Source organism: Takifugu flavidus, chromosome 8 (assembly GCF_003711565.1).
Source record: "Takifugu flavidus isolate HTHZ2018 chromosome 8, ASM371156v2, whole genome shotgun sequence".
NCBI classification, from domain to species: Eukaryota; Metazoa; Chordata; class Actinopteri; order Tetraodontiformes; family Tetraodontidae; genus Takifugu; species Takifugu flavidus.
In genome coordinates this window covers 6,828,372-6,855,153 of record NC_079527.1, presented here as the reverse complement: position 1 = coordinate 6,855,153, position 26,782 = coordinate 6,828,372, and the positions used below count along the sequence as shown (strand labels likewise).

General features: G+C 47.2%; 4 protein-coding genes across 6 annotated transcripts in view; 1 reads left to right on the top strand and 3 right to left on the bottom strand.

Moving 5' to 3' along the window:
- Positions 1–48: 48 nt before the first annotated feature.
- srm (spermidine synthase) lies at positions 49–3,311 on the bottom strand. The gene is made up of 8 exons (XM_057041103.1): positions 2,923–3,311; positions 2,606–2,726; positions 2,438–2,530; positions 2,203–2,356; positions 2,034–2,117; positions 1,204–1,349; positions 952–1,074; positions 49–850 (listed from the first exon to the last, which is right to left on the bottom strand). Exons 1-8 carry the CDS (start codon positions 3,051–3,053, stop codon positions 833–835), a joined length of 870 nt encoding a protein of 289 aa, XP_056897083.1. The 5' UTR covers positions 3,054–3,311; the 3' UTR covers positions 49–832.
- Positions 3,312–3,843: 532 nt separating this feature from the next.
- LOC130529711 (tripartite motif-containing protein 16-like) lies at positions 3,844–6,576 on the top strand. Its single transcript, XM_057040205.1, has one exon. The coding sequence runs from the start codon at positions 3,898–3,900 to the stop codon at positions 5,551–5,553; it is 1,656 nt and encodes a 551-aa protein (XP_056896185.1). The 5' UTR covers positions 3,844–3,897; the 3' UTR covers positions 5,554–6,576.
- exosc10 (exosome component 10) lies at positions 6,066–13,647 on the bottom strand. Its single transcript, XM_057040204.1, has 25 exons — positions 13,455–13,647; positions 12,975–13,111; positions 12,565–12,688; positions 12,373–12,477; positions 12,107–12,266; positions 11,921–12,029; positions 11,770–11,845; positions 11,586–11,696; positions 11,342–11,485; positions 10,676–10,866; positions 10,435–10,591; positions 10,161–10,309; positions 10,003–10,053; positions 9,790–9,901; positions 9,659–9,706; positions 9,156–9,231; positions 8,968–9,077; positions 8,791–8,880; positions 8,629–8,697; positions 8,446–8,551; positions 8,291–8,364; positions 6,637–6,808; positions 6,481–6,545; positions 6,335–6,411; positions 6,066–6,253 (listed from the first exon to the last, which is right to left on the bottom strand). Exons 1-25 carry the CDS (start codon positions 13,587–13,589, stop codon positions 6,223–6,225), a joined length of 2,679 nt encoding a protein of 892 aa, XP_056896184.1. The 5' UTR covers positions 13,590–13,647; the 3' UTR covers positions 6,066–6,222.
- Positions 13,648–17,357: 3,710 nt separating this feature from the next.
- LOC130529709 (contactin-3-like) overlaps positions 17,358–26,782 on the bottom strand; it is a 25,974-nt gene continuing 16,549 nt past the window's right edge. For all 3 annotated transcript variants that reach the window (XM_057040201.1, XM_057040202.1, XM_057040203.1), the window contains 9 exons: positions 24,181–24,339; positions 22,983–23,132; positions 22,839–22,909; positions 21,934–22,168; positions 21,551–21,660; positions 19,979–20,165; positions 19,786–19,898; positions 19,538–19,706; positions 17,358–17,743 (listed from right to left, as the gene is read on the bottom strand). In XM_057040201.1, coding sequence (XP_056896181.1) covers positions 17,646–17,743; positions 19,538–19,706; positions 19,786–19,898; positions 19,979–20,165; positions 21,551–21,660; positions 21,934–22,168; positions 22,839–22,909; positions 22,983–23,132; positions 24,181–24,339 — 1,292 coding nt within the window. In that variant the 3' untranslated portion in view covers positions 17,358–17,645. The remainder of the gene's footprint in view (positions 17,744–19,537; positions 19,707–19,785; positions 19,899–19,978; positions 20,166–21,550; positions 21,661–21,933; positions 22,169–22,838; positions 22,910–22,982; positions 23,133–24,180; positions 24,340–26,782) is intronic.

The window sequence follows — 26,782 nt, the reverse complement described above, 5'->3', positions numbered from 1 at the left end:
GAAAGCTGCTCCTCACTGCACCACTGTCAATAACTGCGTACGCCAATCTCACATCTAGACCCTCAGTTTATTACAATTCTAGAAAAATCACAACTTTTGTCCTTTGATACATCTCTTTTAAAATGGAAATGTAAAACACGACACCGCAAATTATGACATTACGACAAATTTGTGACAAATCTCATTCCTGCATCGGAAGGCTTCAAAGCAATGCGTTTATTACATTTACTTATTCCACTGCAATGAAACCTGAGCATTAATGAAACTCACATTTTTTAAAAGGACAGTGCCTTCAACTCTCAACACTTTTGCCCCATAGATACTCGGGTATTCTTGCGACACAACTTGGCATCAGTCATTTCGGAATACACTATTAGGACTGATGGGTACAAAGTCCTGCGAGTACAAACTGGTGTTCCAAATAAAAGCAGCAGCTTAACAAAGATACAGACTATACATGCTATGTAACTGATTGCATATCGTCGCAGTGACTCCAATAAACAATACAACTTTATCAAAATGAGGTCAGAATTGATGAGGAATTCTTCTCTGCCCACAGTAAAATTAAACTGCTCATTATAAGACAATTACAGAAGACTTAAAACAACTCAGGAAATAAAAGCGCCGCTGGCATGTAAATCCGACAAAAGTGGAAATAACACTTTTAAAGTCTAACTCAGCAGGTTCCCACCACTGACCATTAGTTGCTCCACCATCCAGAAACAACGTTATAGGGAAACCGTCAACAATGATGAAGTGGTGCGGTGAAGAACATTTCTCTGAGGTCAGAGGAGCGAGAGGAGGAAGAACGTCGTCGGGAGAGTTTTGCTGGTCATGCCTCATTGAGTACCTATTGATATTAGAACGAAATTAAACGTGCGAGTGGAAAGTGGAACACATTGAACAGTTGTGATTTGTGCTCAAGCATGTGCGTCTCGAAGAGTAAAGTACCTTTCTGGCGAATTCAGGCAGGATAAACGAGGCTCTGTGAATTTCAGGGTTGTAATACTTAAGGTCCATCGCTCCGATTTCTTCTTTTGAGAGCGCCTTCACTGGTTCCTTGAAATTTGTTTTCTAACAGAAAGCAAAAATAAAATGAGAGTTTTGATGATTGCAATGCAGAATCAATCAGACAGTTGTCTCCCGTCAGTCGCTCCGGCAACGCTGCTGTGAGTGACAGCTGGTGGGGGGCGACGCACTTACAGGGTTTTTGCTGCACAGCATGAATCCAATTTGACCACTGGGGTAAGTCGGGATGGTACTGTAGGCGTACTCCACCGCGGGGAATAGCGTCTCGCAGAAGCTGCGCATCTCCTTTATCAGCTCCAAATGGAGCCACTGACACTCCCCTGTGAGAGACACCAGGAGAGACAGCCGTCAGGTGATGGAATGGGACATTACTCCCATTGCAGCCTCATCCCCCTTCCACCATGCTCACAGGCTATTCTTTCCTTTTACACTCTCCTCATCTAGCAATTTTCTAACCTTGTCAGGGGTCCCAGTGAAGTCACTTCATTGCAAAATATGGCTTTTTTATCTGTCTGTGCTTTTTATCGACAGGATACAAGATACAGCGTTCCTCGTGAACGTGTCGGACACGAGCACTCGTTCCTCCCACCGTTGGTTAAGGTCACCAATGATGGATGGCTCAGGATGGACAGATGAGATAGAGGTCATGCAATTTGAGAGGCTGGACTGCTTTTTATTTTTGATCCTGCTGATTATGAATGTATTTATACTTTATTATGTAATCGGCTGCTGCATTTTTTTTTAACTATTTGAGAATGTATTAGGGGATTGTTGAATGTGTTGTCCAAGCAGCAGGCTTCTCTGTCCTGCACAAATAAAGACCCTTTGACTTGACTTTGACCTTATAGATAAACAGAGTTGCATCACGCCAGTGGATCAGAAGCATTTGAGCAGGAACCCCTGATCTCTAAATGGTGAGGGTGCCGTTATCACTGACCAAACGAGTTTCTTGCTCTGTAAAATTAGGTGCATCATGAGAAACCTGACGAGAAATCTGAAATTACCTTGGGAACACAGAATTCCGCCGTCTTTCAAGGCAGACTTCATGAGCTGAAAGTACGACTCCTTGAACAAGCTTTCAGCGGGTCCTTTAAACCCAAAAAAATAAACAGAACTGACTTTAGATTTAGGTTGGACCTTAGAAAGTGGACCAATGTCAAATGTAGCTCTTACCGACAGGGTCAGACGAATCGGTTATGATGACATCGAAGGCGTTGTTGTTCTGCTTCATGAATTCAAAGCCATCTCCCACATGAAGGGTGAGTTTGGGACTGAAAAACCCTTTTGCCATCCCGGGAAGAAACTTCTTCGAAACGTTAATGACGTCCTACGCAGAAGATGATGGGAAGGAGAGTTACTTGAAGGCAGCAACAGAGAGCAACCCGAGAGGAATCCCTTTTGCTCTCACCTCATCGATCTCGCACAGAACCACCGACTCCACCAGTGGATTCTTCACCACTTCTCTGAGCACTCCGCCATCGCCACCGCCAATAATCAGCACCTGCAAAGAGAAGAACGATTGTTAGGGCTCAAACACTTTCTGTGTGGCGTAGCCTGCTGCAGATCTACAATATACCCTCTTGGGAGACGGATGGCTGCAGAGTGGAAGGTTGGCAATCATCTCTTGGTAGGCAAATTCATCCCTCTCCGTGCACTGAATCACGCCGTCCAGAACCAAGACATTCCCATAGGTTTCACTGGGGGAAAGGATGAAGCGCCCCACCGACGTTTAATATGACAAGACAGCACCGCGTGGCTGCGTGAGCTTCAAAAAGCTGGCTTTTATCACCATGAATGACTGATAAAACAGACAGATGCTCACGCATTTGCTGTGCAGGTTAACAGTTAGCATCTTTAGCAAAGCGACGTAACTGAAGAAGTACCGTAACTCACCTGGTGAAGACGAGTACATCTTGAAATTTGGATTTCTTGTTGTAGAGGACCTCTTTCACTTGAAGGCTCATTGCCTGTCCGGGCCATAACGCGCTTTTCTCCATAAACCATCCATCTTTAATGTGGTCCATGTCAGCTACCAGCGGTTTCAGGTGGCACTATCGTGTTTGTGAATGTGGCAGCGCGTGTTATTACGTCGAAGATTCGACATTTAAGTGTTGACACCTAAATATGACGTCAGGCCCCCGGACAAATGGGAGCGCGTCTCCCTGGGTGTCCAGCCGGGGACCAGCCAACAGCACCCGAGGTGGAACTGCGTAGTTTGTTTGACTCCGCAGCGGCACCGCCCTGACGGACAGGCGCGAGCAGAGCGCAGCCTCGCGGAGGACACTGCACGCTGCGTGGCGACCACGTGGAGCGCGCCACTTCCGCCTTGTTGCATGCTGCGCATGCGCAACTCACGTTTACGCTGCGTAAGATGCCCCCCTTGAAGTAGATAATGATGAGGAAAGAGCTGTTACTTGTAAATTTGTTTCCGCCGCTTGTTAAAGTGTTTCGTCATTTGTAAATTTGTTTCATCCGATTGTTAAAGTGTTTTGCACCTCTCGGCCACCGTAATAAACTGCTATTTTGATTATTTATTTATTATTGTACTGCTAAAACAATCTCATCACAGCACTTTAATACTTTAAAACAAATGCGCGTTGGTCTTGACAGATTCCGACGTAGATAAAGGTGGGGGATGAAACTCCCTTTTGTGAAATATTGGCCGCGTCCAATAACATTTCTGTAATAAAGTTTTGTTTCTGAACTTCAGCCCACCTCTTCCTGTCCCCTCCTCATCAGATCTGTAACACATAAGTGAAGGGCAACAGAAGAGAGATTGCCGAGACACATGTTGTGTAGATCTGAGCACTGTCTACTTTCACTTTGGAGGAAGTGAAAGTCAGATGTTTGCTGCTGGTCAAAGCTAAGATGGCGCAGAAAGGGTTTGAGCTCATCCAGGGGGCCTTCTGTTGTCCCATCTGCGTGGATCTTCTGAAGGATCCAGTGTTAACGCCCTGTGGCCACAGCTACTGCAAGGACTGTATTAAAGCCCACTGGGACTCAGAAACGGTGGAGGGAACCTACAGCTGTCCTCTGTGTAGGCAGACATTCCCAACACAGCCTGATCTGCTCAACAGCATCTTCTTAGCAACTTTGGTGGAGGAGCTGCGGATTGGACGAGATGTTCCTGCTGATCACTTGTACGCGGGACCTGACGATCTGGCCTGTGACATCTGCACGGGCAGAAAACTCAGGGCCGCCCACTTCTGTTTGGTCTGTTTGATCTCTTTCTGCAGAATACACATCAGGCCTCATGTCGAGTCTCCAGCATATAAAAAACACAAGCTGGTGGAGCCCTCTGAGAAGCTCCGGGAAAACATCTGCTCTCATCACAACAAGCTGAGGATGATGTTCTGCCGCACCGACCAGCAGCTTATCTGCTATCTTTGCTCTGTGGAAGAACACAAAGGTCACGTCACGGTGTCGGCCGAAGCAGAGACGACCGAGAAGCAGAAAGAGCTCGACACGGGTCGCAAAACTCTCCAGGAGAGGATCGAGGTCCTGGAGGAGGAGCTGAAGGTGCTTCGAGCGGAGAATGAGGCAGTCAATCACTGGGCTGATAAAACAGCGGAGGACGTTGAAGAGATCTTGACTGGGATGATCTCTGATGTGAAGCAGAAGGTCAGATCCGAACAGGAAGGTCAGCTGAGCCAACTGAAAGAGCTTCAGGAGCAGGTGGGTCAAGAGATCACCGAGTTGAAGAGGAGAGACGCCGAGCTGAAGGTCCTCTCGCACACAGAGGATCACATTCGGTTTCTCAGTGCCTACACGTCACTGCCGGGCCTCGCCCAGGCTACAGCCCTCAGACGCCCGCCAGGATGCTTTGAGGGTGTGACGTCAGCCGTGTCAGAACTCAGAGATAAACTCCAGGAAGTCCTAAAGCAAGAATGGACGAGCATCTTACCGACCCAAGTGGAGGCTCCCCTGTCAGAACCTAAAATCAGGGAGGACTTCTTAAAGCATTTTTGCCAAATCACACTGGACCCAAATACAGCCAACCAGTGGCTGCTTCTGTCCGAGGACAACAAGAGTGGGACACTGATGCGAACGGCAGAGTCTTACCCGCTTCACCCAGACAGATTCAGCGACTGGCATCAGGTCCTGAGCACAAAGATCCTGACTGGTTGCTGTTACTGGGAGGTGGAGATGACAGGGTGTGGGATCTGCGTGGCTGTCTCATACAAGAACATTAGGAGAGCGTGGCGGTCACCTGAGAGCGGATTTGGACTCAATGATAAATCTTGGACATTAAACTGTTACAACGGCATTTACGATTTCTGGCACAACAACATCCGAACCCCGGTGTCAGGCCCTCGGTCCTCCACGGTGGGAGTGTACCTGGATCACAATGCAGGCAGCCTGTCCTTCTACAGTGTCTCTGAAAACACCACCACTCTCCTCCACAGAGTCCAGACCACCTTCACTCAGCCTCTGTACGCCGGACTCGGCTTTTTATGCTACGAAACAACTGCTGAGATCTTGACATATGAAGGCCCCGAAGAAGAAGACGAAGAAGAAGAGTAAATCCTGGGCTCTCTGCTCTGTCCCTGAAGGGTTGGAACCAAATATTTGCTGGCTGATAATTTTGTCTCACGTGAGCTGAAACGAGCTCCAAATACGTTATGGAGATGATGTCTGTCACCTCTGAGGGTGTTGGACTTTTCACAGCTCTGTGATCATATCATATCATGTGACCATATCACGTGATCATATCATATTTGATCCATTTCAGGCTAAAAATGTTAAAATAGACTCGGAGCTCTTGAAGCTTTATTGTTCTATACACACTTCCTATATCGCATACTTTTGAGATTCCATTACATTAAAAAAATATATACATAGATATAAAATATATATATAAAATTCATCTTCTATCCAGATATAATTTAAAATAGGTACCAAATAAAAAAGACCAAAAAACAAACAGAAACCCTACTTTTTTTTTTTTAACAAGCTTACACAATGACTTTACAGCTTCTAAAATATAACCTAATATTCTACTTAATAAAGCAAAGAAACACCAAGAGTGAGAAGAGTCCTGTAAAATCATCTTTTAATAGAGATGTGTGCGTCCATATATTTACAGGGCAAACTGTTCCACAGAAAGAGAAAACCTTTCTTTAAATACTGATATTCTAAACATTATTTCTGGGGGGAAAAAAGACATAAAATAAAAGAGAAGTCACAGTGAGCTTATCTTTTGGGCCAGTTATGCCGGAAGCCTCTGTGGAGAAGAAGAGGCCATGGTGAATAACAGCCGTATGTGTTGTTCGTATGTGCACAGTTGAAGGTAAGAGTGCTTTACCTTTCAGATTTTCCAGCCAAATATGACATGCTTCGACCACCTGGGCCACAGCCAGATTTCTGTCCTTTCGGAAGTTTCTGTGGGAGAACATAAGTTATTATAAAAAGACTCAAATGTACAGTTAACGTTGCTAGCACTACTGCTACCTTCTTCTTGAAATCTCTGCCCTGCTGGTTTGGATCAAAGTGTGTGTTGCTCTTTGGTGTGGTGCCTGTCAAAATAAAAGCAGTCTTTTGATCTCACCAATCTTTTCCAACTTGACAGTTATACAAAAGACGGTCCACATAGTCGGTTCTACGCACCAGTAAAGACTTTGAGGTCTGACTGACTGTAGTCGAAAGGTTTGAAAGTGTCCTGGGAAGATGTTTCTGTTGTCTCTGCGCATTTCATCTGCTTCTTTCTGGGCTTGGGAGTCGATTCTCCGACCTCGCTGAAAACTCTCTCTCTCTTCGTTCCGCCACCTTTTGCCGATTCCTAATAGATTAAAAAACCCCGACAACATCACATGTACAGGAGTTAAAACCTCTTCCATGGAGCTGGAGAACTCTAAAGTTAGCTGTTTAAGGGTTTTTGAGAAGGCTGGGTTCCGTGTTGACTGTGTTGTATCATCCGTGTCACATCTCCACCTCTTCTGATAATTTCAATGGAACTGCTGCTCAATGGAATTGGTTCAGAAGCCCCCCCCCATCGCCACCAACTTACAGAGGAACCATCACCTTTTCCAACCACAGCTTCTTTCCCCTGACGTCTTCCCACAAGAACATCGTCTCCGCACAGATATACGACTCCTCTATTTTTAGCTTCTTGCGAATCATGAAAAACTTTCCTTTTCCCATAAGAAATGACTTTACACTCCAACACTGATAAATATAAATAGAGACATGGAATGTAAACTGTCTCGACAGGTCAAAGGTCACCACTTAGGCACTATATACAATACAACTCCTTGTGTTGTTGTAACGCACCATTGTGACTTTATTTGAGCTGAAGATGATGTAATTATCTGAACAGGAGCTCAGATCCTGTGTAAATCCTTGATGATCACGTTCCCTCAGCAGAAAGTGAACAAGGAAAAGTTCCCTACTGACAGACGCCGGCAGCCCCGGCAGCGCCAGCATGCGCCTACAGTTGGCAGGCTGATGTGTGATCTGTCCAAGAGCTGCTGCCAACGCGCCCACTGTCACGCTCACCCACCAGACAGTGTCGACGTACCCATTTGCGTTGCGCGTTTTAGCGCCTGGGGGGGGGGGGGGGGGGGGGGGCATCTTAAAACCACCTTTTTTTGCCTGAGCCATCATCACCCTGTGGATTACTGCGATGAATGGCATCCCCGGGTGCACCGGAGCCTGATGAGTAAAAAAAGCTGACAGTGGGAGCGCGAGAGGAGGACTCTGCTCATCCTGTTCTCTTTCAGCAGACGTGAGATGAAGAACAAAAACTTTTTTGTCTTTTATGCCAGAAAGGAACAGCGTATCTTAAACAAGTGTGAGCGTGCCAGGCACTGCGGCAGAAACACACCGCTAACAGCAAGTATGTACACACACACACACACACACACACATCCGGGAGGAAAGAAAAGTGTTTGATGAGCAGGGGGGAGACAGACTAGAAAGTTCTAATCCTACATAGTGCATTTTTCCTCCCCAGGCACATGAAAAGACCCACTGGGATGAAAAGGCTGCTAATGCCAGCACTGCTGCAGAGCGGCCGCAGTGGCGGTTGTGCGTCAACACATTTCTTTGCGGGAACCCTGGCCACGTCTCATGATGGGGGGGGGGGCGCTGAAGACGGTTCACCTGGCATATCTTTAATAAGATTTGCCAGTCTCTCGGGAGAATATGCCAGCTTTTTCCTGGATTTTTTACTTTCCCAACAGGGCGTCAAGCATGATGCTGACAGAGTTCAAACCCCTCCTCCCCGCCCTGGAGGTAGCATGAAAGAACCAAAGTGACTCACCGCCGCTTGCTGGCGAACAGTGGCAACATTCTGTAGAGACTCCTTGTAGCTCTGTTTGGCTTTCTTTCTTTCCTCTGTGCACATTGAGATTAAAATCTGATGAAGAGCCACATAATATTTCATTTTTTTAAGCAAAGCACAGTGGGACCCATTACCTATCGCCTTCTTCGCCTGTTCCTTTGCTTCCTGTTTGGCTTTTTTCTTGGCCTCCAGCTCCTGCTGCTGCTTCTCAACACTCAGGAGCTTCCATTTTTTACTAATCTGTAAATGAGCGATAGCCCAGCCGTGAGCGTTTAAACACGCTGATGATGCCATCCAGATGTGTATGACTACGTTACCTCAAACATTTTTGAAGATGGGTCGAACTTGGCATTCTGGTTAACGTGTATGTCCTCAGAGGGCAAATACTGCCACCAGAACAAAACAAAGGCATTAAAACAGCAAAAAAAATAAAGTTTGATTGAAAAACCAAAATTGTAGGGTTTGCGTTTATGACCCACCATTCTGAAAGGGTTCTCAAAGGTCTCCTCGATGCGCTGGGCCTTCATCTGAGCCACAGACAGGGACTTTTCTTTAGGCCTTTCTGGCTCCTTCAAACAGAAGGACAGTTCCCATGTTAGGTTTCGTTATTCCACACAAATTTAAGAGGCGTGAGGAATCCAAAAGACCTCCTCTACCTCAAACAGTGTGATTTTAGCCACCGCCATCAGACTGTGTGTTTTGCTCATGTCGATCTCCATTTTTTGCTCATCGTCTGAGAAGAGCAGCCCTCTCTGCTCAGGCAATCCTGCAATCAAACAGATTTGGTTTCAGAGCTGTACTGTATCACAAATATACTCTAATACTGCACACGTATCTAGGTTACCATCACTGGAAAAAGGGTGAAGGTCACTCTCAGAGACTCTGGATGTATCGTGGGGTCCAAACAGTGTGTTCTGACTCTGGTACATATCAACAACAAAAAGATTATTATTATGTTTAAACATGCTGTAATAAGGCAGTTGTGTAAATCAACAATCGGATTAAGATGAGGACAATTTTGGGCACTTTGATTTTCTTTTCCCAGCCTTTTTTTCAGCATTTGCTAATGTTGTCGTCCCAGGTTTAAACTGGCACGTGTGATCAGTCCAGCATGGCTGCTGCTCAGAGGAGGTGTCAGTTTTGGTGGGAGAGTGAGAAACCCACCGTGTGTGTGTTCTTTTTCATCTCCCAGTGTTGCCATTAAACTATGATGTGGAAAAGTTAAAAATGCAACCCAAAAGCAAGTCTTGCCTCAACTATTGCCTCACCCTGAAAGTGGTGAGTACATATAGGAATATTCCTCAACAACAAACAACCAAATCCCGGCGTAAGCGTTTCTTGACTAACCTTCCCTATGGGTGTGAGTCCCCTTGTCTTCTGAGCTGCAATTTCTGCCTACAAGGAATGGAAGAAAGTGTCATTCCCTTTGCAGACAGGCAACTTAACAGTGCAAACCCTGACTCGACATAAACTTGTACCTTTAGGAGAGGCATTTCTCTGGCTTGCTGTACCAGTAAATGCAGTTCATTGACTTGCTGTCTCACTAGAGGGGGTACGGGGTTACAGCAGGCGATGATGCCCTGCGGCTCTCTGAGAAGAACAAAACAAAAGGGAAACAAAAGTAGAACATTTAACCGACACTGAAGTGTAAACTGGGGATGCTTTTTAACCTTTACTTGGAGTCCACCTACTTGGGCAGCTCCTCAGATATCTTGATCATCATGTGTGTTGGTAAGACATATCTAAATGGAATAAAACAACATGAAACACACACCAAAGGATCATGCAGCAACACTGGCTTGGGCATGATGTACAAATCGGACAAACAGTCGAAGCAGAATTGGCCTACCCGGTGCTTTCATCTTCCTGTCTGGCCAGCTTATCCCTCCAGGCGAACAGCAGTCGGAATGCAGCGAGCTGCTGGGTGTTGAAAGATTTCTTCTGCTTCCTCTGCAGCTCCAGATACGACTCCTCGGTGAATATAGGTTTCATGTATTTCTGCACGGCAGGGGGTGGAGGGCACAGAGGGACCAGAATAAAACAGGGACTGTGGCACAACTGGGAATGAGGACTGCAGCGCAAAAACTTGGAAGGTTGAATTTCGAATCCAGATTTGTCCGAACCTTCAGGGAAATGTCTCTGCTTCTGTCCCACACGCTCTTCAGAAGGCCGGCCTGCCCGTGGTTGAAGTCCAGCAGCTGCGCCCTCACACGGTCGTAGATGTAAAGGAGGTAGTGGGTGTCAGAGCGGGCGTACTGCACCATCTCCTCTGGCAGGGGGCTACAGGGCGGAGTGAGAGCTCAGTTTTACAAATTTTTCAGAGTTGAAGACAGAACAATAATGAGCAGAAGGCCAGTAAATTACCGGATCCTCCAGTCGGCGAGCTGGTAGCGTTTATCCGAGGCCACGTTGCAGAAGTGTGTGAGCAGATGATCGAGAGAGTGTCTGGCCAGATTCAGAGCCCGGCTGGCCTGGTGTGTGTCAAAAAGTCTGACTACGTACAAGCCAAAGTCCCTCTGGAGCCACTCGATGTCCGAGTCGGCACCGTGAAATACCTGAGAGCGGGGGAGAACACACACTGAATGCAAACACTACAGAAGGAAAACGGCTTTTTGAATGTTTTGGTTATTTTTACAGATTGCTCAGTTGTTAAAACCCACGCAGCGCACTTGTTCAGTGGTATCCTACAGTGTATGAGTCATTGCAGCGCCCCACAGGAAACAACCCAACAGGCTGGATTATACATTCTCATTATATACAATTTTACTCAAAACACAAACATCACATCATGAGTCGAATAATTCCTTTAATAGATGAAAAAGCAGGTGGGCTTTCATTTGCTATTCTCAGTTTAATAACATAAACAGGGTAAAAAAATGAAAACAATGCCAACTTAAACTTAAATCCCATCTCTTATAATTCAAATTGAACATATTCCAGTCACCTGTGGTAAAATAATAAAGTTACGGAAACCTTTACTTCCCTAAACCTTACAAGCACGTTGAAGAGGAACAAAAGATGTTTTATTACCTTGACGATGGCGGGGTCAGTGAAGGCCTCGTTCAGGATGTACATCTCACTGCGGAGCTCCAAAGTGTCGATTATGAAGTCCTCCTCTCTGGTGGAGATCTGCATCAGACAGGTGATGCCCAGGAAGCTCCTGTAGGAGTGATGCTGCAGTGGACGACAGGGCGTCACTGGCGGCGGCCTCACGTGACGCTGACCACATTCGTTACAGGTCACTTTAAGATTAGTCGCTGGTTCTTTAACATACCTCAAGATCCACCGCAAATTCAGACAACTGGCACAGCTTCTCGTTCAGAGCCACCAGATCCTCCAACGTGGTGATAAATGAGCACTTGGTCTCCTCCACTATTTTGTACAGCTAAACATAAAACACCAGTCAAGGATATTGAACTACGATTAAATGGGTGTATTCCAAACTGTCTCTAACACACCTGCGGTTCTGGTTTAGACAGGAGGCTTTCTGGTATCGTTAGATGGTCCAATTCATACTGGTATGGGTGAGCAAACCTAGAGTTTTCAAAACAATTATTTTAGATTCACGACAAGAGCTAGCAAGAATGCTACAAAAGAAACAGGCCTTACATATCGTCAACATTTTCCTGTACTCTCTGCTGGTGAATTAAGTCAGCCAGAGCAGCCGGGACATCAAGGTCCTCAGGTCTCTCCCTGTGCATTTGTTTGTTGGTGAAATCTACAATTTGGGAGAGAGGCAGCTGAATGGGACTGAAAGAGTGGTGGAGTAAGATTAAAAAAGTAATTTGGTCTTACATGAGGGAAGAGGCTTAACAGCATTAGGCTTAATAAAGATCTTGGGAATAAAAGGTGTGTTGCTGTTGTCAACTTTTTCCTTGAATTTCAGCTGTGGCCTTGCAACATTCTTGGCATGAAGCAGTCGAAACATCTCAAAACGGCCGCCAGAGCCTGAACCCTGATGAGAGAGTCAAAAGACTGTATATCACAAAAATACACAGCTGATTTTAGTCCAGCCAAAAAAATGTCATCTACATAATGAAAAAGAAATTAACTAGTCACACCTTGCGATTCCAGCTGGAAACGACAATCTTTGGGGGCTGAAACCCAGCAGGCATGATGGGATCCCTGGTCCTGTTCACACCATCGGCTTCATCAAGCAGAATACCCTGGAAATCAGACACGGCAGCTCAGCCGGGTGGAAAAGAACCCCCGCCCCCTCTCAAAAAACCTTGAATCAAAGAAGCAGATCGTACCACTCTTTCCAGGATGGCATCGTTCGAGTCCACCACTAGGTCAAACCGGTCCTCCTGTCCGGTTAGGTTGTTCTGATCCATCATATGCGATCTGCAGCCGTGGTGCTTCATTACCTGACTCATGCTAGTGCACAGACACATGCAGGAACAGCCATTGACAGTGAACAGCAGGTCTTACAGTAGTGTACATCAATTAGGCTTCCCTGTCAGCAGTCAAATTGGATCTGACATGACAAAGGGTGTTATAACGCGGTAATATCCAAAACAAATGCAAATCCACAGGATGTGAATGACCTTGGACAGTGATGCTGTAATGTATAGTCATATATTACCCAAGCTTGCCATAAAACCACTAAAATGATAGTCAGTTTGTTTGCATGCACTGGCGCGAGTGAACACACTTGACTCACCAGCGCAAGAGGTTATCTCCTTGGCTTTCACAGAATTCCTGGAAGCCCGAGAAACTTCGATAAAAATCATATTCATCTCCGGCTTGGGGCAAACCTGCAGATGCTTTAGTGGCAGATACCACGGTGCCCAGTCCATACTGTGAAGGGGAGACCGTTTTATCAATTGCTCCTGTTATTAATAATGAACACGGTAAAGCAAATTATTTGACATTATTTAACACGAATATGGTATATTTTCCCGATACACATGGAAATGCTAAATTTTTACAATACTCGCCACAACTGCTGTCATCTTCGTCTACTGCTTGTTTGTGCTTTCGTTATATGTAAGAACCATTCGCGGTGATAACGATCAAAATAAGATTGCTACAAACTTTTAAGAGTAAGAAGAGCTCGTAGCAAAACACGTTGCCCACCTGACTGTTAGCTTGCACGTAAGAACGGATTTTTAAAAGAACTTTGCTTCGCCTGCTGACTTACTTTGACGAAGGCATCAACATCTTTAAATCCTGGACACAGCTCGCTGACATCGTCGTCATTATTGCCTGAATTAGCGTCCTGATTTACACTTGTCGATGATTCTTTGCTGTTCATCATTGATGTTCCTGTGTACATGTGAGGCACACAGCTTTTCTTCGGTGGTGTCTCGGAAGTATGTTGGAGTGCGAGGGCGCCCCTTTGCGGCGTGGGGGTATAATGCATGCATCTATAAACGCATCACGAGCATGTTGCGGGTGTTTTAATGGAGGACTGCTAGATAATCAAAAAAATCAATCCTTATAGTTGACATTTATTACGTTGGTATTGATTTGATGCGGCGCTGATTAAAATGCAAACAAATCCGAATCGCCTTGTATGCATTACATATATTATATTTAACCTTAATGTTGTGGATGTCACTGCGGACATCCTCATCTCCCCTTTATTTTTGCACTCATGCGGTGCTGCACCATCGTTGTCATGAGGGGGCAGTGTTTGCAAACAGCAGCAACTAGAAGCCCAGGATATCTGGCCTTCTTGGGATATCAATAGAGCAGCAAATAAACCATAGTCAATATCACCGAACTATATAATAAATATGTAAGATGGCAGAATTTTCCATTTTCACCCACAAGGGAGGTTCTAAGTGTGTATATCTGGTCTGAAAGTTACACTCGTCCGCTGTGGTCAATACTCGGAGAAGGGGCCATTTCTTAAGTATTGACATAGCAGCTCATTATAAATGATCTGTGGTGTGTCGACTGAAACCTCTCCTTTCTTCACTTCTCCTTATATTGATCTGTTCACGGGATCCTCTCTCTTATTATCTTAAAAGCATCTCTGCATCACTGCCTCAATCGATATTGCACAGTAGATTTCCATGTCACTCCATTGTTTTGAAAGCAGTCTATGAAACTCAGTGGACACACACACACACACACACACACACATATACAGTATATATATAGAGAGAGAGAGAGAGAGAGAGAGAAGAGAGAGAGAGCATATATAATTAAAAACTGTATTTCAGGTTGAGTTGAGATGCTTGTGGTCAGATTTGAACTTGAAATCCTCTATAAAGGAAGGACATTAAAAATTCTATTATGTAATAATTACTACTCGAGGCAAAAAAAGCTGCGGGAAGGTGTTCTTGACGCCCCAAAATTGACTTTACCACTGACATTTACTCTCATTTATCTACCTTCTCATAACATTATGCCTTTTACTGCCTTGATGGTGCCCCACAGCACCACTCAAACCTCCTCCTGCAGTAAAGGACACTAAAACCGCTGATGCCAAAAAAAACCCACCTTCATCCTTTTTTTTCTCCTTTTCTGGGGGGTTGGGGGGAGAAAAGCCCAGGAGAGGGAAAATGTGAACTGTGTGAACTGTTTTTATTAACTCCCTCATTTAGAAAACACAAAAATCCACCAAACGATATACATGCACAGATTTCAGCATAAAGAGATCAGCTGATGGCTTTTCAATGTGAAAACATCGTCGCCCACGATCTCACAGAGATCACCTGAACATCGAAAAAATACTGAGGAGTCAACACAGAAAGGCCAAGCGTTGTGGCCCACAGAGCTCTAATTAGGTCTCTTCTTCATGGGGGAAACGGCAAATTTGATTCGTTTTCTTTCTTACCTTAAAAGTAAAATCCTGCACCACTTGTGCAAAAATCAAAAAGCGCTGGCAGGCTCTTGTTTTATCCTCTGTGGACGGCCGGCTACCTTGTAACAGGTAGAGTTTTGTGCCACACTTTCTGCCCAATTAATTGCACCCTTTGCCCTTGTTGCCTCTCTGAATTCATTATCTCCTCCATCTTTAAAGCAACACTTGACCTTTCTGCAGATTCGTATCCAAAGAAATGAGCATTAAGCAACTGAGCTGGAGGAAAAAGGAAAGCCTCAACCAAAACATCTCCACAGTACTGATACGTTACAAAACAAAGAGGTCGGCAATGCTTCTAAGGTACCTAAGACACGAGTTCATAAACTGTACGGTTGACTGCTCTTCTGCTTAGAAAGTATCAAAAATGTTTCCGGTGTAAACATTTGCCAGCCTGACAGTGACATTCTGGAATGAAGTCAGGGACACAGGTTAGCCACGTGGACAGAGGTGTGCTTTCGGACAGTGACTGACGCTCCTTTGGAGCTTTTTTGGGGCTCTATTTTGGTGCAGTCTGATATGAGGCGATGTTATCTTCTCAATATCATCATCATCATCACCATTATTATTATACGTTGACCTGCACCAAAATAGAGCCTGCACCTCTTAATCCCCAAGACCAAAAGAATAGTTTCCCATGGGCATTAACAGGTTAATTTAATAAATCCGTCCACTCTTTCCCTCTGAATTCCATCATCTCTTATTTAGATGCTGATGTCTGTTAAACAGCAGCGAGATCAGACTTTCTTGTCGGATCCTGGCAGGTTTTTTTTCTCCAAATCTCTGCTGCTGCTGGTGAAACGTACAGAGAACGCAGGTGAGAACACTAGAGCAGTGGATAGCTGAGAACACAAAGACGACACGTACCACAGAAGAAGAAAGAGAAGAAGAAGTGGGGGGGAAAAAAGAAGCCAATACAACCTACAATTAAGGACATAATCACGAAATTTGAAATCACAGCGGACCACACGTTTAGCCAAACAAAGCTGAAGCTGGTGGACTGGTTTCAGTTGTCAGACTGGCACAGTTGGCAGCGCTTGAAGCCTCCTCGTCTCCTCTGGAATGGCTTGTGGTGCACGTTGACTGGCACGGCTCCTGCGTTACCCAGATGGACGAAGAGCCGCGAATACCGGTTATTCTCCGTTGGCCGCTCGCCCTGCGAAATCCACGAAAATAGATGGGAAGCCAAAAATGTCCCATGAGGCCGAGGTGCTGTTTCCGAATGTGTGGATCTCCTTAAACTCCGGTGTGAAGATGCCTGACCGCGGCCACGGCGACCGTCGGATCCTGACTGGTGCTCGCGTGCGCTGAGTGGTGAAGATAACAAGCCAACAATCTTGAATTGAAGGTAAAAGCTGAAGGAGACGCTGTCCCCGCCCTGATGGACGGCAGAACGGGCCTCCATCACCAGGGGAGTGAGGATTGCACCATGGAGACGAGCCTGAAAGCTTTGGGAACAGCTCAAATCTGAGATTTCACTGAGATTCTTTCTTATTATGTCACAGTCGTTTTCAACAGCCATTCAGCTTAAACTCTCCCCTGCGTTCTCCACCTCATCCTGAAGTGCCACAACATTAAGCCGGAGTCAATAACCGGCTCTAATTTGTGACTGATTATTTGCTTTTATGTGTGCCAGCTCTCTGCTGAACTAATGACCCGGCGTCGGCCGGGATAAGTCGTGAATTGGATGGCTCTGCTAGCGTGTGTTTCGCTAACACTCGCGAGCGCACGCTGGGTCCTGTGCCGAGTGGATTGTAATTGAATGTACAGCAGCGATAGTTCGACACGTTTGGCATTTTCCTTGATAAACGACTCAAACGAGACGCAGTTAGCTATTTCCTGTCGGCCAACTGAGCGTTTCAGCACTTTTGCTGAGGGATTGCACCGGCAGCTGCCTCCGCCCTCTCCTGCCGCGCGCAGGCAGATGTGAGAAGTCTGATCCATCCATCCATCAGGCACATTCAGCCCCCCCCTTCGGTGATAAAAAGGATAAAAGTGGACCTCCAGCGCCGCACATCCTGAGGAATTTTGGCCGCTGGACTGTTGACTATTGTGACATATGGATCTCCAAAGGCACGGCCACGGGTGAATGTTCCGATTCGCCAATGCAGATGTGGAGAGGGGGGGTGGGGGGGAGTGGAGCTATGTTGGGGGTGGGCAAGAATTCACAAAATCGCGCCTCTTTGTCAATATAATCCAAAACTGTGAGTAAACAAAAGCGTGTGGGGGGGTGGGGGGGGGGGGGGGGGGGGGGGGGGGACTTCTCTGAAAAGTGAGAACAACAAGGCTGAAACTACTTTGGCACATGAATGGAGGTAAGGCATCTGCATCGTTCCCAAAAAATCAAGGTGAATCGGAGCCTTTTTCACAACCTGACAGAAACGTGTTCAAAATCAAAGCTCCCTTCTTACACTGACACGGCAAAACATCACGTTTACCCCAAATAGGAAAGGAAATGCTCGCAAAATGTGGGAAAGGAGAGACCCATCGGAACGCCTGACAGAGAGAGTCCTCATGCTGTCACCACGTCCACCTGACCGCGGATACTGTAGCGGCGAGGAGCAGAGAGGGGGGGGAAACTTCCACGCTCCAGGCCCTGGAGCCGCGGGCGCTCATACCTGGAACATAGGGAAAAAAACACACAAACGTCTAAAAACCATCGCCTGAATAGAAACATCTCTGTATTCCATCAAAGTGCGCTAACATTCCCCTGAAGAGAGATCGAGGTACCAGGATAAACAGCAATAAGAGAGAGAACCGCACCGGCCACCCACAGCTGTGCAGTTTAGCGCTCTGACCTTTATATTTACACCGTCAGTTACGTAACCCTCAGATTACAGTGAAAAATCTGGTCGATGACTGCGGACTTGATTACAACCCCGGGTGGCGCGACGGTTATCACGGTAGCCTCAGCTGAGATTCTGGGCTCAGTTCCAGGCTCTCCGTCTTCTCCTGGTCCACAGATTTCCTCCCGCAGACCACCAACATGCACATTAGGTTGATTGGAGGCTTAAACTGCCTCCAGGCGTCAGCAAACATCAGAGCAGCGAGCAAAAAATAATGACCAGGTCATACAGTATTTATAGACCAACTCTTAAAAAAGAAAAAACATTTAACTCAGGATCTCGAAGAACAAATCTATGTGAACTGAGATATCTGTGTGTAGAAGTTTGGATGTGAACATTTTTGTGGTAAATAACACAACGTGCTTGTTATAAATGTGAAAAGTGCAAAACAAGCAACTGGAAAATACAGACGTCACAGTCAATGCATCAAATTCAATACCAGCAATTGAGCTAAGCTAATTAGACGACGCTTGGACGTCTCCTTGCTCCTGCGTGCACAGTTGAAAGATTGACCTTCTGGCCTGAATCAGAATAAGACAACCAATGAAAAGAAAGCTGCCCTTTCTCTCCACGTTATCGGACGGCTAAGTGAAGATTTCACTGACTGTCCCCTCTGCTCCAAGACAAAGTCACGGTTAAAATTCTAAACATGCACCTCCTGACCTACACCGGGCCGCCGCCGACCGCAGCGCTCTGCACTGTCCTCGTGGTCAGAGCTGTAGTCGCAGCCATCGATCTGCAGGTCTCAGCGTCCTGGCACTAACGAGCTGCTGTCGCCAGACCGTGACGTGGTGATGTCCACATCGCCCTCTGCTGGACAGCGTTATAGCTGGGTTTTTTTTTTGCCTATGCTAATGTCCTCATTGGTATGCATGCAAACATTTATTGTGGATTCCCTCCAGAGTTTTCCAAATGAGGCCCCCAGAGCCACCCCATTTTGATCTTGCCACGTAAGATTTAGCTGACCTATTTACCTGACGTGACGCACCGTCTCCATAAAAACCCATCTGGACGCACATCTGCAAACTCTGCCCGGTCCAGGCTAAACGCAGCACGCGAATGTCTATTTATTCTTTTGGTTTCAAAGCCTGTTGCTGAGCGTTCCAAATGAAATTCTAAAGAAAGCCAAGAGTTTGGAGCGCGGTCTCCCTCAAGTGTTGTTTTCCTCCAAATTCATCACCGAATATTAACAATGCAAATGAGCGTGTGGAGAAGAAGAGGAGCGGAGTCCCGCAGGAGCGTTAGAGCAGGTAGCCGGGTGGAGGAGGGAGCCGGCCTCTGCGAGGGAGACGGATTGCACCGCATATTTCAGCTGAATATGAGCCCTGAAGAGCAGGGCACGGGTGGCTGGAGACAGCGGTAATGGTGAGTAAAAAGAGGACAAAATGTCCCTGTCATGTTTAAGAAGTGCTAAGTAGCTCCTTTTATGGAAACAAACAGCTGTCAGATGGTCCCAACATGTTACCGTCAGGATGCTTCTGCTGATTCTGCCTCTTTTTTTTGCCCACATGTGAATTATTCACTGAATTAAACCCCCGTATCCATGACAACCTGGAGTGATCTTACTTAGACGGTGGACGCGTATGGGTTCGGACGCGGGGCCGAGTCCTCCTTCACTGAGCGTCTGAATGCGGATGACGTAGTCCTCCTCCTCCTCGGGGAGCGTCAGCTCGGCCGTGGAGTTGGCCGTCGTGAGCGCGTTCACCTCTTTGTGTCTCTGTCTCCGGTATGACAGCTGGGGGGGGACACAGGTGACAAACACTATTTACAGATGGACAGCCTAAAGCCAACAAGTCTGGCAGCATTACGCTCACCTTGTAACCCGTAACCTCCGACTCCGATTCCGTCGCCGCCACTGGTTCCCAGTAGAGAGACAGCTGGGAGCCAATCAGGGTCCACTCGATGTTCATGGGGGGCTGAGCAGGCGCTGCGGAAATAAAAGGTTGCAATTCTGATGACACGGCTGCAATCAGAGCTCCAACGGAAAGCCCAGGCCGGGAGACTTACGGGGTTTTTTGGTGGTGACGTTGATGGCGGGGAGGAAGGGGCCCGTGCCCGCCGTGTTGAACGCACTGACAGTGAGGAAAAACTGGGTGTTGGCCGCCAGGCCGCTCACCGTGACCACGGTCTGGTTCCACGGCACCCTGACCTTCCCCATGGTCTCCGGTTTGGTGTCGTCCTCCCAATACACCACCTGATGGAGACGGAGGAAGCTGATTGGTCCAAAATGTCTTTCTTTGTTCACCCTGGCGTGAAATCCAGTTGAAATAAGCACTGAAGAGGTTAATAAAGCATTCCTGACACAATATTCCTGCATCAATAAACTTAAGTGTTTATTATTTTCAGAAAAGCCAGCAGATATTTGATTTACAAGCAAATTTGACAGGTAATTTAGATGCGTGATGAGCCGAGCGAGTGTGACGTGCAACAGCTATACAGGCGCACGTACGCTTTACAGTATATTTAAACTATATTTGAATAACTTCTGCAGCCTACAAATTAAACCACTGAGGTTTCCGCAATTAATCAGGTTTATTCAGCGAAAGTCAAGCGCCTCATTTTGAGAAACCGGCAAAGAAAATTACAGGTACGGTGACACAAAATGACATTTTAATGTGGATGATTTGGACCGTGTAGAAGATGAAGAGAAAATGGCTCCTGACTGGCTGAGAACGTTCAAGAACTGGATCATCTTCCACACCTTTAGGGGTTCGCAGGCATTTCTGCTCATCGCTCCACAGTGGGTCTCATTTCTATACATAAAAACAACTTTTAAAAAAAATATTTATGGGATGCATTCGCAAATTTTTGATTGGTTTGATTTAATTTTATTTTGCTCCATCGAACGCCTGCAGTGCTCAAGTCCGATTCCAGCCAAATTCGGCCTGGAGATGATTAAAATGCACTTGTCTACATTAGGTTTCTGGCACTATCCATTAAAATAAAAACATGGAAGACAGAATGCTGAGTCAAGATTTCCACCATGTAACCTAGCAGAAATAACTAGTTCTATCGATCTATATATTAACAGCTGAAATGTGTCCTCCTGCATGTAAATAATGGACCAGCTTGGGACTTTACTCAGCAAAAGAACTGTCTCTGAATGTTGGCCCAGGTTTTCTAAAACAGTGTATTTAAAAGAAAAAGAGTATGATTATTATACGGTGTTTTCTTTATTCATCCTTTTCCTCCCACAGCGCAGCAGGACGTTGGCACAGAAAAAAGGAACAGAAATGAATACAATAAATGACCCGCAGAGACGTTCGCTTGTGCCACATCGATGGAGAACTTTAACGGATTAATGTGCTGGGCCCAGGAAACATCCTGACATTTCAGCGTATTGACTTTTCTTTTCAGTTAAAACTGCAAACATTTCTGTTAGCGACAATTAGCTTTGGTTCCAGTCTGAGCGCGCGTCTCGGAACCGCTCAGATGTGATTTCCTGTCAAGCCTGCACAAAGAAGCGTGTGGTTTAGCCGTAAGTGGAGGCTGCGAGGTACAACGCGGGCGATGACAGGCGCTGGAATGGCAGCGTGTATGTGTGTGATTTCTATTTTCATTTGAAACGATAAAATGTACCTCGTAGCCCAGAACTCTTTCGGGGCTGTAGGAGAGAGCCTGCCAATTCACCTCAATCTCAGAGGCTGAGACACTTCTGGCCCACACTCCGGCTGGCATCCCACTTGGCTCTGAGAACAGACAACAGCAGGGTGAGGGCTGCAGCCCCCTTACGAGGGAACAAATCTTCCATTTTTACTTTCAGGACAACACAATGTTGTTTTGTCCCTGCTCGGATGAATAAAAACCCAGTCGGCGAAGGTTACAGGCCACTTAAATGGGCCCTGATGTTTGAAAGCAGCCAGCCTTCCCCTTGAATGTCTACTCCGTTGCGTTCTCCTGCCCTCACGACCTTTGACCTTCTCCTGATACATTCAAAATAGTGGCGAGGATCCTCTCCTTACCGATCTCTGCTGAGTAGATGGTGACCACGGGGCTGAAGGGACCCTGTCCTTTGCTGTTGTAAGTGCCGACCTTGACGTGGAACGGCGAGAACGGCGCGATGCTGTCATTGCGGTACACGTAGCGCGACGCGCCGGGGGCGGAGGTGGCCACATGGGTCCAGCTGACCTCCCCGAAGGCGCGGAAGGCGATGATGTAACCGAAGCTTTCGCCATTCTGCAGTTCTTCAGGGACAGGCTGAGAGTGAAACACAAAACTATAGTGATATTAAAACATATACAAACCGCTCACACGTTCCCCCGTCGCCGGGCCGCGGCGGCCAGCAGCCATTACGGTGGAGCTGAAAGGAGTGTGCGGCCGGCAAATTGCTTTTCTGACCCGGCTAATAAACGGAGCAGCAAAATTGCATTTAGAATAACACTCATTAGGGGACACCTGTGCAGCAGAGGCTATTTATGACTCAGACACTGAAATAATTTCTGTCCTAAGCTACAGGTCTCGCAGGAATATTCCAGATCAATCTGAGACAGGCTCTCAGTGTGCAACTGGTCCTGTAGAGCGCTTTTGCTTTAATCTTTAATGTCTTTTTTAACCTCTCGGTTCCTCCAACATCCAGCTTATTGTTCAGCTTCACCGCAGGTTCTCTTCTTAGCGCCGTCAGAGAATTGTATTCATTTGGCTAAACAACAGATATCCTCCCTCATAGCAGAAAGCTTTAGGAATGACTGGTGTTTATCCGTCGCATTAACCGACTTCAGCACGGAATTACTCCGGAATGTAGGAGAGCCATGTGCCAGAGCGAGCGGTGATGGCGGCTTTGATTCAGGGAGGAGTGCCAACGCCAAGGTGAAAATAAAGGGGATTAATCGGCTTAAAATGAGGCTCCAACATTAGACAGATGAATTACCTCCCAAGTGATGACCAGTTCAGATCTGCTCCCGCCTCCTCCACCCACATCTCCCGGCGCTGCGTCGGGGACTGCACAACAAAGAGCACGTTCACGCCTCCGCATCACAAACACTCGGCGGCGGTAACAACATGCTGGCTCTACCTGCGTCCTCTGTCCTGGTGCGCACAGACACGGGGCTCGGCTCTCCCACTCCGACGCTGTTCCTAGCCAAAACCCGGAACTCGTACTCCACCCAGGCGTTGAGGTCCACGACAGTGGCCGTCAACGTGTTGCCGTCAATGATCTCCGGGACTGAAGAGTCAGGGCAAAAAAATCAGATTGAACCATAAATGGCAAATATTGAAGCGCACAGCGGTGTCTCCCGCCTGAAGGCAGCCGGGATACAAATCATCCAACAACTGTGTGGAAAAAAGGGACCGAAAACGGGCCTGGACCAATCAGATGAGCAAAAGTTGCGCAACCGTCGGCGCTGCATCACTCACAAGCACCAGAACCTGGATGGAATTCCAAATATGTAAGTGGGTGAAGAACGAGAGCTCGGAGGGGGCAATTAAATGCTTTGATCCTTTGGTCACAAAGCCCGAACTATTTCCTTTTATCGCCCATCCATTTTCTACTAACCTGCTCTTACTCCTAATCGGGGTCGGGGGGGTGCTGGAGACTTTCCCAGTGAAGACCACTGCACCTCCTCCTCTCTGATAACTCGTCTTCTAAACTATTTAACAGGCAGTCGTGAACATTCAAATTTTGGATGCGATAAAACTCCAGGTCTGCCTGTTTTATCCTGCCGATCCTGTTCCATAATCAGGTGTTTTATTTTGATGGGAGGAGACAGAGAGACCTCCACATGCCTCCAGCTGCCTAAACCTGCCTGCGTTGCTGCCGACGGCCGTCCTACTCTGATAAACGTCGGTACATTTTAAGTCCCAAATTTGTTTCTTTGTCGCAAACTACATTAAACTGATGTTCAAGTATGCAAATGTCTGCAGATGTGAGGCTGCAGCTCCGTCAGTCCTAGATTATTATGTTACGGCTCCTAAAATGGGTTTGACACCTCAAATATAATAACTAGACTAAATCTTATTAGCATGTTCGTCAGACGTGACCATCGATGCTTTCTGCCCCCTGACAGTAAGTGAATCCAACAGTCCCGGCTGACTGTTGCCTCCTGGGGCAGATGGACATGAATATGGTTTGTTAAAGGTCTTTAAATGAGATCAGATATGAGCAGCAACTCTCCCGTCATTCCACAGCTGACCTCCCCAGCTCTGACCTCTGCCCTTTAAGGCCATTCCCCCGTGAGGATCCCTCTGGACCCCCGCCGGTGAGTGTTGCCCACCTGTGTTAACTCTCTGCCAGCCCACGGTGAAGGGGGTCCTGGTCTGGATGAAGTAATTGGCGATGGGACTGCCGTTGTCCCTGCCGCGACTCCACGCCAGCTGGGCCGTGCTGTCTGTCACTTCCTCCACCGTCACGGAGTCTGGAGGGCTGGGGGGGCCTGGCTCAATCACAGGAACACACACTCTGTGAGGCACTGGCACATGTCGAGGCGATATTCAGGCGTAAACGTCCATGCGCGCAACACCCCCCCCCCACTGCCGCCAACGGCATTTTTATTATAGCCACAGAAGCGTTTACGGTGGAACATTTTTGAAAGCTTTCCTGTTTTGGGATGAGCTCAGCGCTTCGGGAAAATTGAATTTGAGCGTCACCCTCCAACATTTATTTATTTAACTTCCTGGTAGCTGATCAATGAAACCGTTGACGTGAGCGGAGGCGCGGCGCCTCACATCCACCAGTTCTAGGCTTTTATCATTTGTTTTCATTATCACCCCAATTAGGTGAGGGGACGGTGCCTGAGCCCCGTCTACAGCTTCCTGTCTTAATGAACGTGTCGGCTCATCAGAAATAATAGACCACCAGAGAGGCGAGAGACAGACGGCGGGAAAACAACACGCGCAGCCTCGCGCGCTCTCCACGCCGCCTCAGAAGCGGCTCCGCGTCTGAAGCCAACATTAGAATAATCAAGCATTAAATCACATTAGCACACGAGCAAAGCATTTGGGGTAAAAGCTGGAATCTGACCGCGTGCTACACCACACACGAGACCGTGCCGGTTAACACGTGCTCGTACGTCTTTGACCTTTAACCCCCGTCGTGAGCGATGCTGGTCTCTTCAGAGCTTGATCTGCAGAACACACGGATCAGGCGGAACCACCATCGCTACCGAGCGCATTTACGTGCACTTCAGAAAGGCGACGAGTGGAAAAAAGCTGGTTTACGTTGCAGTCGGATTTCCGTGGGTGCACGTTGCTGCTGCACGCCGCATTTGTTGTCTTTTCTTTTGAGTCTTGCACTCATGGTGTCACACAAAGGGGCCCACGGTGTTGATGACGCAGTTTGGGATTCTTAACAGACAAACTGGGATTTCCTGTCAGCCAAATGACAATGACGGGTAAAATGATGGAGGCTTTCCACACCGCCGCCGCCACGGCGCGTCTGAGAGGCGCCGTCGAGTGGCTTCTAAATCACGTTTGTGAAAGAAGACGGGGAAAAAAAACCAAGAATGCAGATGATCACTCAGGAGGCTTTTATTGATGACCTTCGGTGCTGCAAGAGGAGTCGAGTGAGTCTGGGTGGATAATAACGTCTGAAGCGCTCAAACACTGAAGCGACGGCCGCCTCCGTTAAGAGGAGCTGCTTTTTCTGCTGCTTATGCTTCAATAAAAGACGTCTTTACGGGTTTAGCGATCACTGCCCATCATGTTCAGGCCTTAAACAGCGTGTCCTTTCCTCGCCGCTGCAGCCGTCCTCCGGTGCGGCGTTTAGCTCCAACAATCCTCCACCGGTGGAGGCAGAGCGCTCGTCTGCGTTTCCAAACAGGAATAACGCTGCAAACAAGCGAGCGTCCTGGTTCTTGTTTTTGCTTTTGTTTTTTTCCTGTTGTGATAGAGCGAAGCTGCTCCTCGGCCTCCGCTTGTCAATTTGGCACCGTGTCGGCGTTTGAAGCCGTTCGATCCGGACAACGAGACACCCGTGACGGCCGCCGCGGGCAGCAAGTGTAAATAATGCATTAAAAGGGGGAAAAAAAAAATCCTTGCCTGTCAATACCTCAACCGATCATTTTCCACGGCCCTGATTCGCTCCTGCACGACCAAACAGCCTCATTTCCACCGCGTCCTCAGTCGTTTCCCTCCGCAGGGGTGCTTATTAGCACCGCTCCTATTACCGGCGGCTGCCCTTACAAGATAAGATATGGATCCGGAACATTTCAAACCTTAACGCCGCAATTATGCGAGGCCCGTCAGACATTTGCCTGTTAGTGTCATGTCTGTTTGCTCCCTCTCTTTGGTGCATCAAAGGCGCTCATCTGGCTCCTGAAAGCACCGTTCCCCTGGAACACACAACCGAAGTTGTTCCATTCTGCTCTGCCCGACGCAGCGCCTGGAAATTGCGCCTCTGTGGATCCTAACAGGCCGCATGAGCGAGCCGACGGGCTTCTAAACATTCCGCTGTCAAGTGCATTGCAGCAGAATTGGAAATTGGCCGTTACTAACGGAGACGGTGGGGTGGGGGGGTAGAACAAACTGTCGGATGGCTGATCTCTTTATAATGTGGCGCAGCTATGTGACATTCTGCATGAACACTGCTTAATGCAATACAAACCCCCCCCCAAAAATGGCCTGATTTCTTTTATGTAATCAAACAACCACAGAAATAAGCAAAACATGAAAACGGCTGCGCTGGCTGATGATGGTTTTTATGAGAATATGAATCAAACTGCAATCAGAGGCTGAAATAAAGCCTATTTACTGTTGGTTCTGATGGTTTGGCTTCTTTTACTGCATTCTCACGCTGCGTTTCCCTGTTGCCTCTCTTATTTTGCAACGTGGGAGCGTTTTTTTTTTTCTTTCTCCAAACCCCCTTGACAGATTCCTGCA

Bases quoted from the DNA above. Each gene is read 5' to 3' on its own strand.
- exosc10 (XM_057040204.1), bottom strand. From the start codon at position 13,589: ATGTACACAGGAACATCAATGATGAACAGCAAAGAATCATCGACAAGT. The intron at 9,902-10,002 runs GTAGGTGGACTC...TGTTCTTCTCAG, and splicing joins ATATCTGAGGAGCTGCCCAA to AGAGCCGCAGGGCATCATCG. The intron at 8,365-8,445 runs GTAATGGGTCCC...CAATGTGCACAG, and splicing joins ACAGGCGAAGAAGGCGATAG to AGGAAAGAAAGAAAGCCAAA.
- srm (XM_057041103.1), bottom strand. From the start codon at position 3,053: ATGGACCACATTAAAGATGGATGGTTTATGGAGAAAAGCGCGTTATGG. The intron at 2,118-2,202 runs GTAAGAGCTACA...TTGGGTTTAAAG, and splicing joins CGATTCGTCTGACCCTGTCG to GACCCGCTGAAAGCTTGTTC. The intron at 1,350-2,033 runs GTAATTTCAGAT...TGTCTCTCACAG, and splicing joins CGGAATTCTGTGTTCCCAAG to GGGAGTGTCAGTGGCTCCAT.
- LOC130529711 (XM_057040205.1), top strand. From the start codon at position 3,898: ATGGCGCAGAAAGGGTTTGAGCTCATCCAGGGGGCCTTCTGTTGTCCC.